Source organism: Lontra canadensis, unplaced genomic scaffold, assembly GCF_010015895.1.
Source record: "Lontra canadensis isolate GAN:19392208 unplaced genomic scaffold, GSC_riverotter_1.0 scaffold22, whole genome shotgun sequence".
In the NCBI taxonomy this organism is placed as follows: Eukaryota; Metazoa; Chordata; class Mammalia; order Carnivora; family Mustelidae; genus Lontra; species Lontra canadensis.
In genome coordinates, this window is record NW_022631016.1 from 4,806,797 (window position 1) to 4,822,906 (window position 16,110).

At 56.0% G+C, this 16,110-nt stretch overlaps 1 protein-coding gene across 1 annotated transcript in view; it reads left to right on the forward strand.

Annotated features, from left to right (window-relative positions):
* Nucleotides 1–16,110, forward strand: part of TENT4A (terminal nucleotidyltransferase 4A) — a 72,746-nt gene that overhangs the window by 28,034 nt on the left and 28,602 nt on the right. Inside the window, 1 exon segment of the mRNA XM_032861853.1 lies at nt 1–643. Coding sequence (XP_032717744.1) covers nt 1–643 — 643 coding nt within the window.

Below are 16,110 nucleotides of genomic sequence, written 5' to 3' on the forward strand. Positions count from 1 at the left end.
CGCAGGGCGTGGGCCGCGGCGGGTCGGGCTTCGCGTCCTACTTCTGCCTCAACTCGCCCGCGCTGGACACGGCGGTCGCGGCGGGGGCGGCGGGGCTGGGCGGCGGCGGTGGCGGCGGCCTGGCGGGGCCCGCGCTTCCCGCCGCATCGCCCCCGCCGCCCGCGCCCGGCCCCGCCGCGCTGCCCCCCGCGCTGCTGACGGCGCTCGGGCCCGCGGCCGAGGGCGCCCGGCGCCTGCACAAGTCGCCGTCGCTGTCGTCGTCGTCGTCGTCCTCGTCCAACGCCGAGTCGGGCACCGAGAGCCCCGGCTGCTCGTCGTCGTCCTCGAGCAGCGCCTCGCTCGGCCGGGCGGGCGGCGGCCGCGGCGGCGCCTTCTTCCACTTCGCCGACGGCCCGCCGAGCGCCCCCGGCGCGGCCAACGGGCACCCCGGGCCGCGCGGCCCCGCGCCCGCCGGCTCCCCGCCGCAGCACCAGTTCCACCCGGGCCGCCGGAAACGCGAGAACAAGGCCAGCACCTACGGCCTCAACTACCTGCTGTCGGGCAGCCGTGCGGCCGCGCTGAGCGGAGGGGGCGGCCCCGGGCCCCAGGCGCCGCGGCCCGGCACGCCGTGGAAGAGCCGCGCGTACAGCCCCGGCATCCAGGGGTGAGTGCGGGGCGCGCGGGGGGACGCCGGGTGCGACTCTGCGCCGGAAGGCTTCTCCTTGCACTGCACGGTAGATTCCTGTTGTAAAGGAGCGGCGATCTGCTGCTCGGATCCCCAGACGGACCGCGGGGGACGGGGGCCACTGAGCCCGACTTGGGCCACCGGAAGGGGGTGTGGGATACTTCACCTTTTTCCCTCTCCCCAGACATGTTAGGGACGGACCCCTTGTCAAAGTGGGGCGCGGATGGGTGTGGAGCTTTATTTCAGCTGCAGACGGGAACTTGAGTTGAAGGCAAATACTCGTTAAATAATTTTTTTTTTTGAGAAAAATCTTTTTGGAAGATGATTCATTGTCTTTTTTTTAATTAGTGATACAATTTAACCAACAGTGAATTTAGAAGTAATATTTTTGGATGACGGCGCGTGTGTTATGATTCAATTTTATGCAGAAATTAACATAAAAAGCATTTTTCTAGTTTTGAAAAAGTAGTTGATAGTCTTCAAAGAAGACAAAAACGTTTGTAGCACGTATTCTTTGGAAGATGCCATTTTTATTTTAAATATTTGCACGTTGGCCTAGAGAAAAGTTCTACTTAAGTTTAGTGCAGTTACACATGACAGGGGCTGTTTAAAAAAACAAAACGTGGGTGTGGGAGTGTTGGTTGAAGCAGTCCCAGGTGAGGCTGCTCAGGTGGGAATGCTACCTGCCCAGCCCTTTTGCCTTCCTGTGTTTTTCTGAGCATCTAGAAACAAAGCGTTTGTATGTAGATATTATGTCATTATTTCAAGACTTAAATCATAAACTTTCTTTGCAAGTTGTATGCTGATTTAAGAGCTGCATAAGGATTTTCCAGGGTACTAGGGTTTTTTTTTTTTGTTTGTTTGTTTTGTTTTTAACAAATATTAGCGTTCTAATCCAGCGATTGCTAGGTGTTGAGATTACTTCTTAAAGTAATTCTTTTTTGTTGTAAGTCTGTTCATTCAGATTGGAAAATGGTTAAGTTGATACTACTTTAAAGCAAGTGAGATACATCCTACCTAGGAGCTTCATGTCCTGCAATTTGTTTCACCTGGTTTGGGTTAGAAGCGATACATTCTTAAATTCCCTGAAGCCCCAGTGTGCATTTCAGCCCCAGGTAGGAGCCATTCTCCTCTTGCTTCTCTTTCTCCAGCCCTTACTTGTCAAACTGTCCAAGAAAGGATGGTATGGAGCGATTTCTTGATATATAGCATCATACCCGAGTTCCTTGGTTGGGGGGTGGGGTGAGGCATGCAGGTTTCCAGCCTGTCATGTCTCTGGAACTGACTCTGTGTCTTAGCACTAGGAAAATAGGAGGACATGTGGTCTTCACTGGTAGAGCATTTGGGGGTCCAAACGGTCCCAAGTCTTGCTTCTTCAGTGAGCTGTTGACAGTGGCGGCATCATGCCCTTTTGCAAATTACTTAGGCCCTGGAAGCTATTTCCTCCCCCCACCAGGTTTCTAGAAAGCTTCAATACGTACATTATTTATTTATTTTTACTTATTTACTTGAGAGAGGGAGAGAAACACACACCAGGAGTGGGATGGGGGAGGAGGAGCAGAGGGAGAGGGAGAAGCAGGATCCCCGCTGAGCAGGGAACCAGAATGGGACTTGATCCCAGGACTCTGGGATCTGGACCCGAGCCGAAGGCAGATGCTTCACTGAGTGAGCCACCCAGGTGCCCCTGCTGGTGCTTTTATTAATAAATGAGCCCTCCAAATACGAGGTTCTTTGCTAGGACCTGAGGTAGTAGTTGGCCTGGAAGATGCCTGTCTCTTGATCCTGCCTCCGAACGCTGGCCTCCGTCTGCGTGCCCCTGCGCAGCACACACTAGCACAGTGTGCAGATCTCCCCCCCTCCTTGTCTGTCTCCCCCATCTAGTCTTTGGTCAGATCTCTCTCCCCTCCCGCAGCATGGCACTGCTAGCGGAGTTGCTCCAGCGGCCAGTGGTCCTCAGACGCTGTTGCCGGCCTCTGGGCCTCTTCCAGAGCCGCCAGTGCGAGAATCTCCTCAGTAGGTTCGGTTAGGTCTGTCCCCTTCAGATCGGCCTGATGGCATCTCTGCGGTCCTCCTGGGGTTAAAGACTGCAGCCGGAGACTGAGCCTGCCTCCTGGGCGCTGCTGCTCTGGGCCCCGCCTGGGGGCCTGCTGCGGTCCTACCCTGCCCCCCTGCTGGCCTGTGAGGTGTCTGCTCAGAGGCCCTGTGGAGGGTGGAAGAGTAGCTTCTGAAGCAGCCCAGCCAGGAGTTCCCCGTTTCAACCTGCCTGGACAGGAGCCGGTGCAGTCCTGCTCTTGGTGATGCTCTTTCTTTTCTCCTTGGCTGCTCTGTGGCTGACGTGTACCACTCGGGGTCTCTCCACTTACTGCCATCTCTGCCTAGAGGAGGAGCCTGCTAGGACTGCCTGCCATGTGTCTGGAAGGGTGGGGTGCCCCGTCTTGGTTGGCTACGCGGAATGCTTCTAGCAGGCCACTGTTGGGGGGGCACTGAGCAGAGGAGCAGGAAGTCAGAGTAGCCCTTGAACTGTGGAGGTATGCCTGCGGTCAGAGGAGGGAGCTGTTCCTCGTGGTCCTGCCCGTGGCAGGCCGCTGGGCTTATGGCAGCTAACTTTTTGGTATCAAGAGATAAATGTCTAGAACTCGCCGCCAGCCACCAGCTTACTCATGGTGATGAGGAAGGCCACCGCCACGTGTTTCATCTATAGCTCAGAAGGGGAAAGAACTGTGATGGGACAGCCCTTGACCTGGTCAGTAGAAAGGAGCCTTGTTGATGAGTAGTGGCTCAGACTTACTGTGTAGGCCCAGGACAGGTGTTTCTGGAAGGACCATGTCTGTAGTCCTCAAGAAAGGCTGAGCCATCAGCCGATGCTGCGGGAGGCTGGGTAGCATCAGCCCAAGCCAGTTGGGCGTTTGCGTGGTGGCCCGTGGAGCAGGCTGCGCTGTCTGCTCTTTTCTGGGGTGGAGGGCTTTGCCCTTTGAAACTGTACTGGTGGCCTGGCCTCACGGGGTTGCCGGTCTCCTTCCACCTTTGAGGAGGTGACGAAGCCAGGGGAGGCGGACAGGGATCCGAACGGGAACCCTCGGAGCAGGGAAAGGGAAGCACTTGTCTTGGAGCAGCTGATCTGTGTTTCCGTTGAACTCAAACTTTTGTTTTGGGAACGGTGTGGAATGTGCTCTCTCCTCGCTACCTGGGCTTCTGACTTAGGGACGTGGGCAGGTGTGGACAGGCTCCTGGGCCCTGCACTTCCCAGCCTCCGGCCCTTGTCACCTTCCCATGCCCTCACCTCCACTCCCTGGCCCAACGAGTTGTTACTTTGCCCTGGTCAGTGCTACCAGCTTCAGAAACCTCGTGAGCCTCAAGGCAAAGAAAAGTCCCAGGTGGGGGTGGGGGGAGCTTGGACCCCAGGTGTCTTGCTGCGTCCTTACTGGTGCCCTGTAGAGCCCCGGGAGGAGCATAATGAGACGAGGGAAGGCCCCTGGCCTCTGGTGGGCCCCTGCAGGCCGGGCCCTGACCAGGCTTCAGTGTGGGCTTTGGCCATCTGTGCGTCTTCCTCTCTAGTGTGCCTGAGTGTGAAATGGTCATGGAGCGTCCTTCCTGCAGGGCTTTTAACAGTGTTTATTTTTTGACATCTTCTGTTCACTCAAAATTCAGTTCTTCGTCTGATGTTGGTGAGAAACTGACCCGGGTCATTCGTAGGATGGTGACCCCACAGGACTCCATGTGTGTTTCCTTCACTCTGTTTGGAGAGGCTGAGCCTGGAGGAGGATTCAGGAGGCTTCAGGATGCCTCCTCTCTCTCTGTGCTTGCAGCCTGACTTGGCACTACGTAAAGTAGCGTGCGGGTGACCCCCTCCCGCAATGCGTCCTTCTGGGGACCCAGTGGGAGGGCGCAGGTGAAAGCCCAGCAGGGCCCATGGCAGACGACAGCATCGTCACTCCTGTTGTGTCCTTTCCGTCCCATATCTGCCTGCACACATGGGGACACATGGGAGAGGTTAGAATGAGACCCGCCCTGCAAGGTGACAGTGGCACGCACAGGCTTCATTTTCTCAGTGTTCATCATCTGCGACCCCTGGGTATGAGGTCGTGCGTGGAAGCCGTGCCCGCATTGCTGCTGCGTTGAGCATGTGCAATGAGCTCCTTCTCAGATGTTCCAACCCCCTTAGTAACAGTGTCGCTTGTTCCCACCTGGTATGCCCTGGCCTGTCACTGCAAAGTGAGATCGAAAATCTAGGGCTGCATGCGGGCTGGGATGAAGTTGGGGAGAGTTGCGCCTGGTTGCCGGTAAGTGAAGAGGCACAGTGAGGACTGCCGACCCTCAGAGAAGGGCTGGACGGACTCCCTGGAAAGGATTGCGGTATGAAACAGGCTGGAGGAGTCCTGGGGGAAGGCAGAGACCTCGAAAGTTTTTTGCAGAAAATAACCTTGGTAATGCCCACGCTGCCGCAGTCGCCGCTGCCGGGCTGCCCGGGGCTTGTGAGGGAGGAGCTTAACTCGGCGATGCCGTTGGCTTCTCAGCAGTAGCGCGGGTGTGATGAGCACCTGGGAAAATAATTTTTTTTTTTAAGATTTTTATTTATTTATTTGACAGAGAGAGATCACAAGTAGGCAGAGAGGCAGGCAGAGAGAGAGGAAGGGTGGGGGGAAGCAGGCTCCCTGCTGAGCAGAGAGCCCGATGCGGGACTCGATCCCAGGACCCTGAGATCATGACCTGAGCCGAAGGCAGCGGCTTAACCCACTGAGCCACCCAGGCGCCCCGGGGAAAATAATTTTTAAGAAATGTTTTAAAGTGTCCATTTTTCATAACTTTGGGATTTTTCAAGGTAAAGCCTCAGACTTCCTTTGGTCACTATTTAATAAGAAATTTTGTTTCCCATTGTAAATGGAATCGTGTACGTCCGATGGGACGAGGCGTCATGGTTATCCTGGGAAATGAGGAACTTCCTGCGCATTGGTTTAGGACCTGTTTTTTAAGTTATGGAACGAAAGAAGCTATTAAAAAGCAAGACGGGGGCACCTGAGGGGCTCAGTGGGTTAAAGCCTCTGCCTTCGGCTCAGGTCATGATCTCAGGGTCCTGGGATCGAGCCCTGAATCGGGCTCTCTGCTCCGCAGGGACATTGCTTCCATCTCTCTCTCTCTCTCTCTCTCTGCCTGCCTACTTGTGATCTCTGTCAAATAAATAAATAAAATCTTTAAAACAAACAAACAAACAAACAAACCAAGACGGAGCAAACAGCAGCCTGTGATGTTGAAGTTGAGAAAAGCTGTGTTGCCGCTGCACCTGGGCGCAGGCTGACAGGTGAGGGGGCGCAGTGTCCTGCTCACGGGGTCTCGAGAAGACTGCTGCCGGCCGTGGCTCTGGAGAGGGCCCTCCGGACTCTCTGGTCTGAAGGCTGCTGGGTGAGTGTGGCACCGGCGTAAAGGCAGATGGGTGACCTTGGTGACCGAGACAGTTGCCCGAGATGCCTGTCCCCCATGCCAGTCTGTGTCCCAGGTGAGGTGGTCAGGGGTGCATCTTCTTACAGTGCGGGATTTGCACCGCAAATTAAATGGCTTACTCTAGGGTTTCCATGCCGCAGTTGTTCTTTGTGGCTGTGTGACAAATGAGCATAAACTTAGCAGCTTAAACCAATACTCCTTTACTGTCTCATGGACTCTGTGTGTCAGAGGTTGGGACAGCTGGGTTGGCTTCCTGCTCAGGCTCTCACCAGGGTGCAGGCACGGCGTTGGCTGCTGCGTTCCTGACTGGAGCCCAGGCTCCTCTTGCATACTGCTGGCGAATTCAGTTCCTTGCTGTTGCAGGACTTAGTTCCCCTTTCTTTGCTAGCTGCCAGTTGGGGGACTGTCTCAGCACCTAAAGCCATCTTTGCCTTCCTTGACTTGTGGTCCCCCATCTGCACATTGGCGACAGAGCTTTGACTCTCTCTGGCCACACCTCTGCCAGCTGGCGGAAGCCCTCTGCCTGAAGGGCTTGTGTGTTTGCGTCAGGCCCTTTCAGGTAGTTGTCTCTCTTAAGGGCATGTGGTGATGATTTTGTCTCAGCCACGGGTTCTGAGGCTTGGGGCATGGGGTCTTCTGGAGGCTTCCTTCCATGCCTGAAGGCATGCTCCTGTAGGTAGACTAAACCATGTGGTTGTCTTTTCCAGCACTTCTCTCCCTCGACTGGACTCCAGCCCGCTGTGATGACTCTGGTAGATTGTTGTCTGTCTTCTGGCTTGGTCGTCACGACTGAACTCAGGCAACCAGAGAGACTAGCTCTCGGGGCCTTTCTGTGCTTGGTTCCTATGTCACCTAAGAGAAGTGGATGTGAAAGCCATGTGAACGAGTACATGAGAACTACAGCAGTTGAAAAGTCCTGTTCCTGAGGCCCCCTGCACTGGGCAGCTTGGGAAAGCGGTTACTCCTCTCGGGGGCCGGGGGGGCGGGTAGGGGGTCGGCGGGGATGCGACAGGATTCACTCATGTTGCCTCTGGAATTTAGGTCTAAGCACCTAGCAGACCATGCTTGCTTTGCATAAGACCCCACACCGCGTGTACAGCAGCCCAAGTTAATGGGAGTGGGCGCCTCCCCCTCCACGGGCTGTGACCCTCGCTTCAGAGCAAGCACACTCCCACGCAGTTCTTCCCTGGCCCCTTCTGTGCAGTGACCGTCGCTCTTACACAGCTGACCATTGACCGCTGGTCTTCCGCTTCCCCTTGGGGAGGAGGGGCCGTGTCTTAGCTGCATTCCCAGGGCCAAGTGGGTGCTGCTGGCCAGCTCTGCATCAGGCTCTGATGAATGGTGAGCACGTGTGACAGGGTCTGGCCGCTTCCATGAACAAGTGCGTGCTGGCCGCTTAGGTGGTTTAGGTCAGATGCTGAAGGTAACGGTGTTGTCTTAGAATTTTTGAAGATTTGATTGCCAACTCCGAAGTTACTTAAGTGCAGAATATTAAAGTAACATTGATTGTAGTTTTTCTGTTTATCTTCCCAAAGAGTGTGGTTAAACCACTTTTATACTTTACAGTGTAGAACTCAAAAGCAGAAAGCTTTCCAACAGTTCTGTGCTTGAAAGGCATTGCCACTTAGATTCAGCAGTCTTCTCTTTGTTATTAGAAAACTAACTCCTAGACATGACAAAGTCTGAAAACTCAGGGAAGTATGAAGATACATTGCCTGTCCCTCAGCCACCTGCTAAGTGTCCTGGGATCAGGTTGGGCATGGCCTGAGCTCTGGGGCGTGTGCTCCGTGCCCCAGCAGCAAGGAGGAGACGCTGGCTCTCCCTCCTGACATAGCGGTCTCTGTGCAGGGGTCTGTCTCCAGGCTGATGGGGCGGGCTCGGTGGGAGTGTCTCCGAGGTTCCCATTGGCAGGGAATGTCTTTCATTGTCAGCGATGTGCCTTTTTATTGTGGGTTTGTGCTCTTTTTCATTCCCAGATCAGCTGCTCTGTAGAACCATTTAGGTCCTCCTGTGGTTTAAGATTGGAGTTAATTTCCCAAGTGATAACATGTGGATGTAGGTGGTTTCTATCTTTCCGTATTTGAGAGAGATTTCAGATCGTTGTGTTTCTGGAATCCGGTGGATCTGAAGCCATGGCTGGGATGCAGGAGTGGAAGGGAAATGAAGAATCAAATCCTTCCGTTTTTTGCTTGGAGCCCTTCGGCTGCGATCTGCACGTGGCCTTGAGCTCCCTTGGTTCTCCTGCGCTCTGCACCCCTGTAGCCTCATGCACAGGCCTGGTGTTGACTGATTTCATGCTGGGTCCTGACTTCTGTGCCTCAGTTTCCCCACCCGGGAGGCTACGTCTACGACATCCCCCTGGCAGGATGTGCTAAACAGAGGAGACTTGGAAGTGCCCTGTGAATTGTGACGTGGAGAGCTGAGAAGGCCACTCCTTTCCTTCCCTTTTCTCCTCTCTTCTCTGAGGAAATTGAAACCAAAAATTAGGCAGGGCTCGTGGCCAACTGGACAGAAAAAGCCTTTTGCTCTGGGTTTGAAAATACAAGTTTCCCTCTCAGGCCTGAGCTTTTCTTAGAGAAGCCGCTAAAGCCCGAAGGTCTGAGTCTTCAGGGACCCACGCGGTGTCGTGGAGACGCTTCTCCCTTGGAGTCAAGGCGTTTTCTTCTGATTTTAAACATTTAAACAGTGCCTGAGTAACGTGTTCTGTAGGTCTTAAGTTAAGCGTCTTTCCAGATCTTTCCGGGTACCGCTCTGGTATCGGCTGTGCGGCTCCGTGCGGCCGGTGGCAGGCGGTTTAGGATTTCGGGTTCTGTGCACGTAGTAGGAGCGCGTGCTCTTTCTCTGAGCGCTTTGCAGCCTCTGGCTTGGCCTCTGTGAATGGTGGGACGGGGTGCTGTGGCGCTCCGTGAGGGCGGCCGGGCCCGGGTTTTGTGCAGCCCGAGCAGTCGCTGCTGGCCCCGTGTGGCCCTGGAGCTCTTGCCGTGCGCCGACGCAGCTGTGGAACTGAATCTTAATTGCATTTCGTCTTAATGAACACTTAAGTAGCCTAATGACTTCTGACAGTGCCGACCTAGAGTAGCTTTAGACTCTCTTTACTGCAAACTCAGTACTTGGTCCGGTAACTGCTGCCTAAATGGATCCGAACTGCAACAGCCGCGGAAGCCGTGAGGCTCAGCGAGCCGCCCCTGGAAAGCTCTAGAACTGGCGTTTCAGAGTTCCCCGTGGGACTCCTTCTCAAAGGGCCCCCGTTTCAGTAGCACACGCAGCATGGTCTTGGTCACGGAGTGCCACGCGGAACAACTCCGTCCAGCCTGGAGGGGGGCGGGGCAGTGCTCCTGCCCGCCCGCTGGTGCCCTGCCCGGAGCCTCCGCTCTTCTCCGGCACGCGGGGCAGCCACGGCTCCCTGAGCGGGGGCTCCGCGGGGCTGGGCTCTCGGCTGGCTTGCGGGAGGGTCGGGCGTTCTCCGAGCAGGCCTGGGAGATGGGTACCACAGACAGAAAGCTGAAGCCTGGCCAGGCCGACGTCCTCCCAGCGCTGACCGCAGGGCGCCGGACTGCTGGGGGAAGGGGACCGGTTGAGGACGCGGGAGGGGGCGGCAGCTCGCCGTGCGAAGCCAGCGTCCATGTGTCTGTAAGGGGACATTTGCTGTTTTGCTTTTCTGGAGAGAGAGAGCGGATCGAGGGAGAGGGAGAACCGAGCTCCTGGGGGCACCTGGAGTCAGATGGCAGATGATGAAGATGCTGGAGGTGGGCTTGGGGGAGCTTTGTGGGGGAGGGTCTGCGGGGCCGAAGCCGTCCTCCTGCTCCGGTTCGCTGAAGGTCCTGCTTTCTGCAGACCGTCCCGGACTGTGGGGCAGGCAGGGCTCCTCCCGTCTGGATTTTTCTGGAAGTTGCATCTAGGAAGAGTGGAGCAGTTGGTGAGTTGCCGTTTCAACTGAAGACTGTTGAAAGCCGGAAGCAGGACCGGTGAGCGTCTGTTGCCTGCCTCCTCCCATTTTTTCTCATCAATGATTCGGTTTAAAGAGAGTCCGCTTCAGTAGACGAAGCGTCTCCCCGAGTGGCAGCCAGGCCGTAGGAGAGCTGCAGCCCCCCAGCGGGCGCGCGGGGCAGGAGAGCCCGTGCACGTCACCGCCGCCCCCCCCCAGGAGGGAACAGGTGTGCGGGGATCAAGAGCAGGAAGCAGGGACGTGGCAACCCGGCAGAGGTGGCGGCCTGCGTGCAGCACGCTGGAGTTTTTCGGTTATTAGCATCTTCTCTAAACTGCAGCAATCAGAGTTTTAAAAATCGAAGGAGAAGGCTGAAGAGATGGCCGGCATGTGAAAGAGGACACACACCTTCCACGGCGGTGCCCCGCGGAGGTCCTCGAGTACCGCGTGAGTCAGCTGGCGGACGGAAGCGCACGGTGAATCCGGCGGCAGCGTTTGCGGCCCCGTCAGAGGCTGGCGCGCGGGAGACTGAGCAGCCCTCCACGCCCGCGCGGCCGAAGCAAGCACGTGGGATGGAGACCGAACTCCAGAGAATGGGGACCTGTGCGAACTGCCCCAGGTTAAGGTTTGGGATGAACTGAAACTCACAAAATTGTTAAGAGTAAAAATGGCCTTTTTGGAGGGCTTTTGGGGTAAGACCGTCGGAAGTGAGCGGCTTGTGGTTGGGGAAGAGGCCGGGTGTTCTCCGGCCTTCCTGCGCAGGTGCTGCCTCTGCCTCTCCTGTGCTCCCTCCAAGCGAGTGGTCTTCAGCACTTGTCACTGCTGTCACACGTCTGCTGTGTCACTGTCACTCATCATCGGGACCCGGTGAGCCCACAGCCCTTCATGCCGCGCCCCCCTCCGCCCGCCCGGGTGCGGGGCAGGGGCGCGGCTCGGAGCCCAGGGGCCGGCTAGCTCGCACAGCAGGTCGGTGAGGCACCGGCTTTGGATCCCAGGCAGTCTGAGGCCACAGCATTTCTTCTTAACCACTAGACGTGCAGAGCAGAGAGGGGGTTGTTCAGAGAGGTCTTGTACTAGCAAGAAAAGAAAGACACTGAACCCCATTCTCTGGGTGGAGACAGGACCTCTCAGGTTGCAGAGAGCATCTTGAAGCTCTGCCCAGGCTCTGAACTGTGCGTCCCAGTCTCCCCAGGAGGAGTCGAAAGTATTTTCTCGCAAACCGGGCCTGCGGTCTGGTGCTGTCCCCTGCCTTGCAAGGGTGACTCCTTTAAGTGGTCATTGACACACACCGCCACCGTGTGCGATGCCGAGCCTCTTAACAGTTCTGTCTGCTGATTGCTTTGGTGAGAGGTGGCGTCTAAGAGTGTTTTCTGCTGACTTTTAAATGATTATTTTTATTAAGTGGATTTGTGTGTGTGTGTTTAAAAAAAAAGAAGCTTAAAAATCATGGGGTCCACCCCCCAGCAATAACCAACATACAATTAGGTGACTGCCACTGTAGACCTCTCCCTTTAAGCCCATAGTGGGCAGACACATGGATTGATCAACAGAAATACTTCCATTACGATTCATGTTCTCTTTAAACACGGTTTACTGAATTTTTGATTTTGCTTGAAAGTGAAAATAATGTGGAACCTCTCAGATGGAAATACTAGTTTCTAGGAGGTATTGCTGAGACCAAGAGCATAAATGATGAGGGGCGCCTGGGTGGCTCAGTTGGTTAAGTGACCAATTTTTGGTTTCAGCTCAGGTGATGATCTCAAGGTCACGAGATTGAGCCCCATGTCCTGCTTTGCTCTGGGTGTGGAGTCTGCTTGAGATTCTCTTTCCCTCTGCCCCTCCCCCCTCTTAAAAATGATGAAAACCTTAAGTGGCTGAGTGCAAAAAAATCAAAGGAGGAGCTTTGATGACATCATACCTGTTTGCTTACTGCTACGTGGCGTACAGTCGTTGTTAGTCCTTGCCGCAGACTGTGTCGCGTCCCCCCAAATTCGTATGTTGAAGCCCCAGACCCCAGTGTGATGATATTTGGGGAAGGGGCCCTTGGGAGGTGATTAGGGTTAGATGAGGTCACAAAGGCAGGGTCTCATCCTGGGATTAGTGTCTTTCTAAGAAGAGGCCAGATTGCTTGCTGGCTCTCAGCCCTATTGCAGACGGAGTGAGAAGGCAGCCGTCTACAAGCCAGGAAGAGGGCTCTCACGGGAGCCTGACTGCGCCGGGCTCCTGATCTTGGACTTGTAGCCTCCAGAACTGTGAGAAATAAATGTCTGTTGTTGGAATTGCCCAGTCTGTGGTGTCCTGTTCCAGTGGCCTGAGAGAACTAAAATAGCCCTTTCATATATCTTTACTTCCTGATTTGCATTGAATTACTTTGTCACCAGGAGTTAGGCGTTTGTATTTTGTTCTGTAATTATAATCACTGCCATTTATTGAGCCTTTACTAAGTGCCAGGTCCTGTTCTGGATACTTTGTCTGGATTCATTAAATCTTCATGACAACGCCGTGTGGAGGCACTGTCCGCATGCTGCAAGGTCTGGTCGCTGGAAAGCAGCAGGGCCTCTGACCCCAGGCAGTCAGGGTTCCTAGTGACACCCGCAGTCCTGCCCGGATGCAGGAGACCACAGTTTGCGGTGGGTGAGTCTCGGTTTTGTATTTACCGAGACGTCCTGCTGCCCACCAGCACTCTTCCCTGGACTCCTTCAGATTTCGGAGTTCTTTGCGTGGTCCCCATGTCTGGTGGGCTCCGTGGAGGGTGTGTCCTTGCTGGCAGAGCTCGCAGGAGCGGGGCCGTCTTCCTGGCCTGCGTGTGCTGGAATGAGCTTCGCAGGAGCAGACCGTGCTCCTCTGGCTGTGACCCTGGCCTTGCTCCCCGTGGCCCTGGCCCTGAGCTCGGCTGAGCGCCTGGGGCCCCCGCTCCCGCCCTATGCTCATTCACCAGCTCTGCACAGGGAAGCCTGCGTCAGGATCTTTTTGTTGTGTGTGTTCAGTCAGGTCTTTAAAGAGAGCTAATTGGTGCCGCGTTCCCTGAGCCTGCTGTGTGCCTCAATACCCGTCTCTCGGCCTCAGAATTGCTCTGTGTCTCTGGCTGTGGATGTCGTCAAAAATCACTTCCCCTTTGGTGAAGGTGGTCCATGTTTAATTGGTTAGTCGCCTTTCGGAAGCCGCCTTCTAGTCCACACGTGGCCCTTGGTGCAGCGTCTGGCTCAGTGTGGGCCCCCAGCATCATTTTGCCCGGAGCACAGCTTCCCTTCCCCGCCACAGAGCGGGCTGTGCCTTTGCTTGAGGTACACCGTCTCTTCCACGCGACTCTGCCGGGCCTTCTGGGCTCCTCTTCTGGCTGGCAGCGCCTCTGTCCCTCCGGGGAGACCTTTTCCCCTTGGATGACTTGAATCATTTTCTTTTTCCTCTGTTCATCTTGTTGAACTAGGTTCTTGTTGCTCTGGCTCGCGGTGTGTGTCCTTAGCACGGTAGCTCCCCTGTGCCCTCATTCTGCTGATTGTCACCAGGGAACCCCGACATTACTGACACCTTCTGACCCAGGTTGCTTTTCTATAGAACAAGGCCTCGGAGCAGGTTTTTCCCGAACATGGCTTGTGTGTCTTCTTCGGTGCTGGGTGCTGGTATTGTTTCTGTCGTGTTCTGGGTTCCTCTCCTGTTCTTTTTGTTTGCTGTGGCCTGTTCATGGGGTTGCTGCCAGGGCAGACCTCATAGTCTGTCTTTCTGCTGAGGTGATGTACGTGTGTTCCTGCTGTGCACCTTCCGCCTCCCTGAGAAATTTCAGCTCAGCTACAGGCTTGAGAGCCTGGCCGAGTCCTGGGCTAGCTTTTCTGGCACCTGGCAGCCCTGTGGGGAGACGGGACAGGCTTGGGGCAGTCAGCAGGCTCCTTTGTCAGGGCCCGAGTCTTCCCGAAGGACTCCAGCTTTCTCAGGCCTCTTTGGTCCCCTTCTTCCTGGCCACTGGGTTTCTTCCGAAGCCTGGCACTCTTGTTTGCCCCACAGTTGGCCCAGGGTTGCTGCATTCCAGACTCAGGGTGCCTCTGTTCCCAAGGCCACACGGGCTTCTCCTGATTCCCGAAGCTTCGCAAGCTCATCCTTGCTGTTGGGGCCGCGGCCGGCCCTTCCTTTTCCCAGCATTCCCTGACCGGCGCGTCTGGCTGCTGCTTGCTGTTCTGTCCGGGTTCCAGTGCCGGCCCCTCCCCACCCAACCCGAGGGAGCCACGGGCATGGCCACGGGCCACCATGTGGCAGAGTGGCTCTACGCCCTCTGCTTTATTTTGGTTATCATTTCCCCTCTCTGTGCTGCCCTTGCTCCGCTCCCAGTTCAGAGCAAGGGCCTTAGTGGGTCGCGCTCACTGCTCTGTAGCCAGTGTCAGAATAGTAGGGCTGCGGGAAATCACCGGACAGAGGCGTCTGCTTTCCACGCTTCCGTATCGACTTAAACCTTTGGATCCGTTAAGTCCTTTCCGTCCTTTCAGTGTTTGGCAGTGTTCCAGTACTGTTGTGCTTTTTCTTAAAAATTTTTTCTGGTCATCTTGGTGGGGCCTTGGAGGTTGGTGAGTGCAATGTCTACTTTGGACCCAGGAGAGCTGGTGCGAACATTTCCTCCTTCCACCTAGTGCCGCCAAGCCTGGCTGACTGAATGACAGGTCAGTGCGTTGTGTCGGCTTTGCCCCTTTGGATGGTTAAGTTGAACTTAACTGCGCCCACGCCCAGACACAGTGGAGTGCAGCCGCTTCCTTCCAGTAGACCCCAGGTGTGCCGACGCGCTCCTGTGAGGGGCAGACCTGGCCCTCGTGGCGCTGGCGTCCGGCAGGTGACGAGTGCCGCTGTGCGCGTGTCTGCGGGCCACGCAGAACTGGACACAGGCTCCCTGGGTGCTTCACCGGTCCTGGTGATCATCACGTCCCCTGTCGGGCACCGGGACGACGTGTCCCGTTAGAACAGCAGCACCGGAAGTGAGACTCCTCGTATCTGGCCTCTGATACCTGCTGGGTGGTCAGGGCGAGGCGGGCAGCCGGTGGGAGCGGAGCAGTGCGGGGAGGGGGCGGAGCGGGCGGGTTCGGGGTCTGCAGGAAGCCAACAGGGCCGGGCGGCTGGGGGGCCGGGAGGCTCCAGGGAGCGCCGGGAGCAGCGGGAGCCTTGCTGCCCTGCCTGAGCTCTTCATGCAAGACGCGCGCCGCTGGCAGGTGCTTTACCGGCCGAGCCTTCCGGAAAAGGGGAGGTGATGGTGCTTATCGGGATCGTGCTCAGTGACGTGTCGCACAGAGCTCGCAGGGAGCCGGCAGGCGGTAGCTGTCAGCTAATAAGAACAGCGATATGATACCCTCACAACGAGTGGTGGGCTTTTTCCCGGCGAGCCTAAGTGTAGCCTCCGAATCTTCTCTCAGCTGTGTGACCGCAGTGCCTGTGCGGAGAGCGGCCCGCGGAGACGCCCGTTCGCCGCGCTTGCGGTGGTGTGGCCAGAGCACTGCGCTGCTTCAGACACACCCTCTTCCTCGGACAGGTCTCCTCCGGGCCGTTCTCCCGCCTCTGCAGAGGATTTTCTGGGACCGTAGGGGCAGTGTTTCTAGAAACCCTGTCTGGTGGGGGGAGTGCCGCAGTCGGGAGTCCCTTCCGGAACCAGTGGCTTGGGTGGCTCTAGAGCCAGAACCTGAGGGCTGAAGGGACCTGTAGCCTGCGGGACTTGACGCTGAGCAGTCCGTGGGGTCCCCTGGGCCTCCGCCGTGCCGGGCCTGGCTCACTCGTGGCCTGGGACGGAGCCAGAAGGAAATGCCCCTACTGGCGCGCCCCTAGTGGAGAGGCAGGAGACCAGAGAATGAGCACAAGCACAGAGAGTTCTGCCCTGTGACCTTTGGAGGTGAAGTTGGTGTCAATTAACAAAGCCAGAGTCATGCTTTCTTTGGGAGGGGTTATGATTATGAAAACAGTAATGTACTTATTGAAGAAGTTTGGAAAATACAGAAGAGAAATTACCCTTAATTTTCCCGCTGACATTTGAGCATATTTCCATGCTTTTAATGCTACTCTAAATATAGTGCACAGATGTCCTCTTGTATTTGTTTAAATCTGATTCAAGATAAGTGGT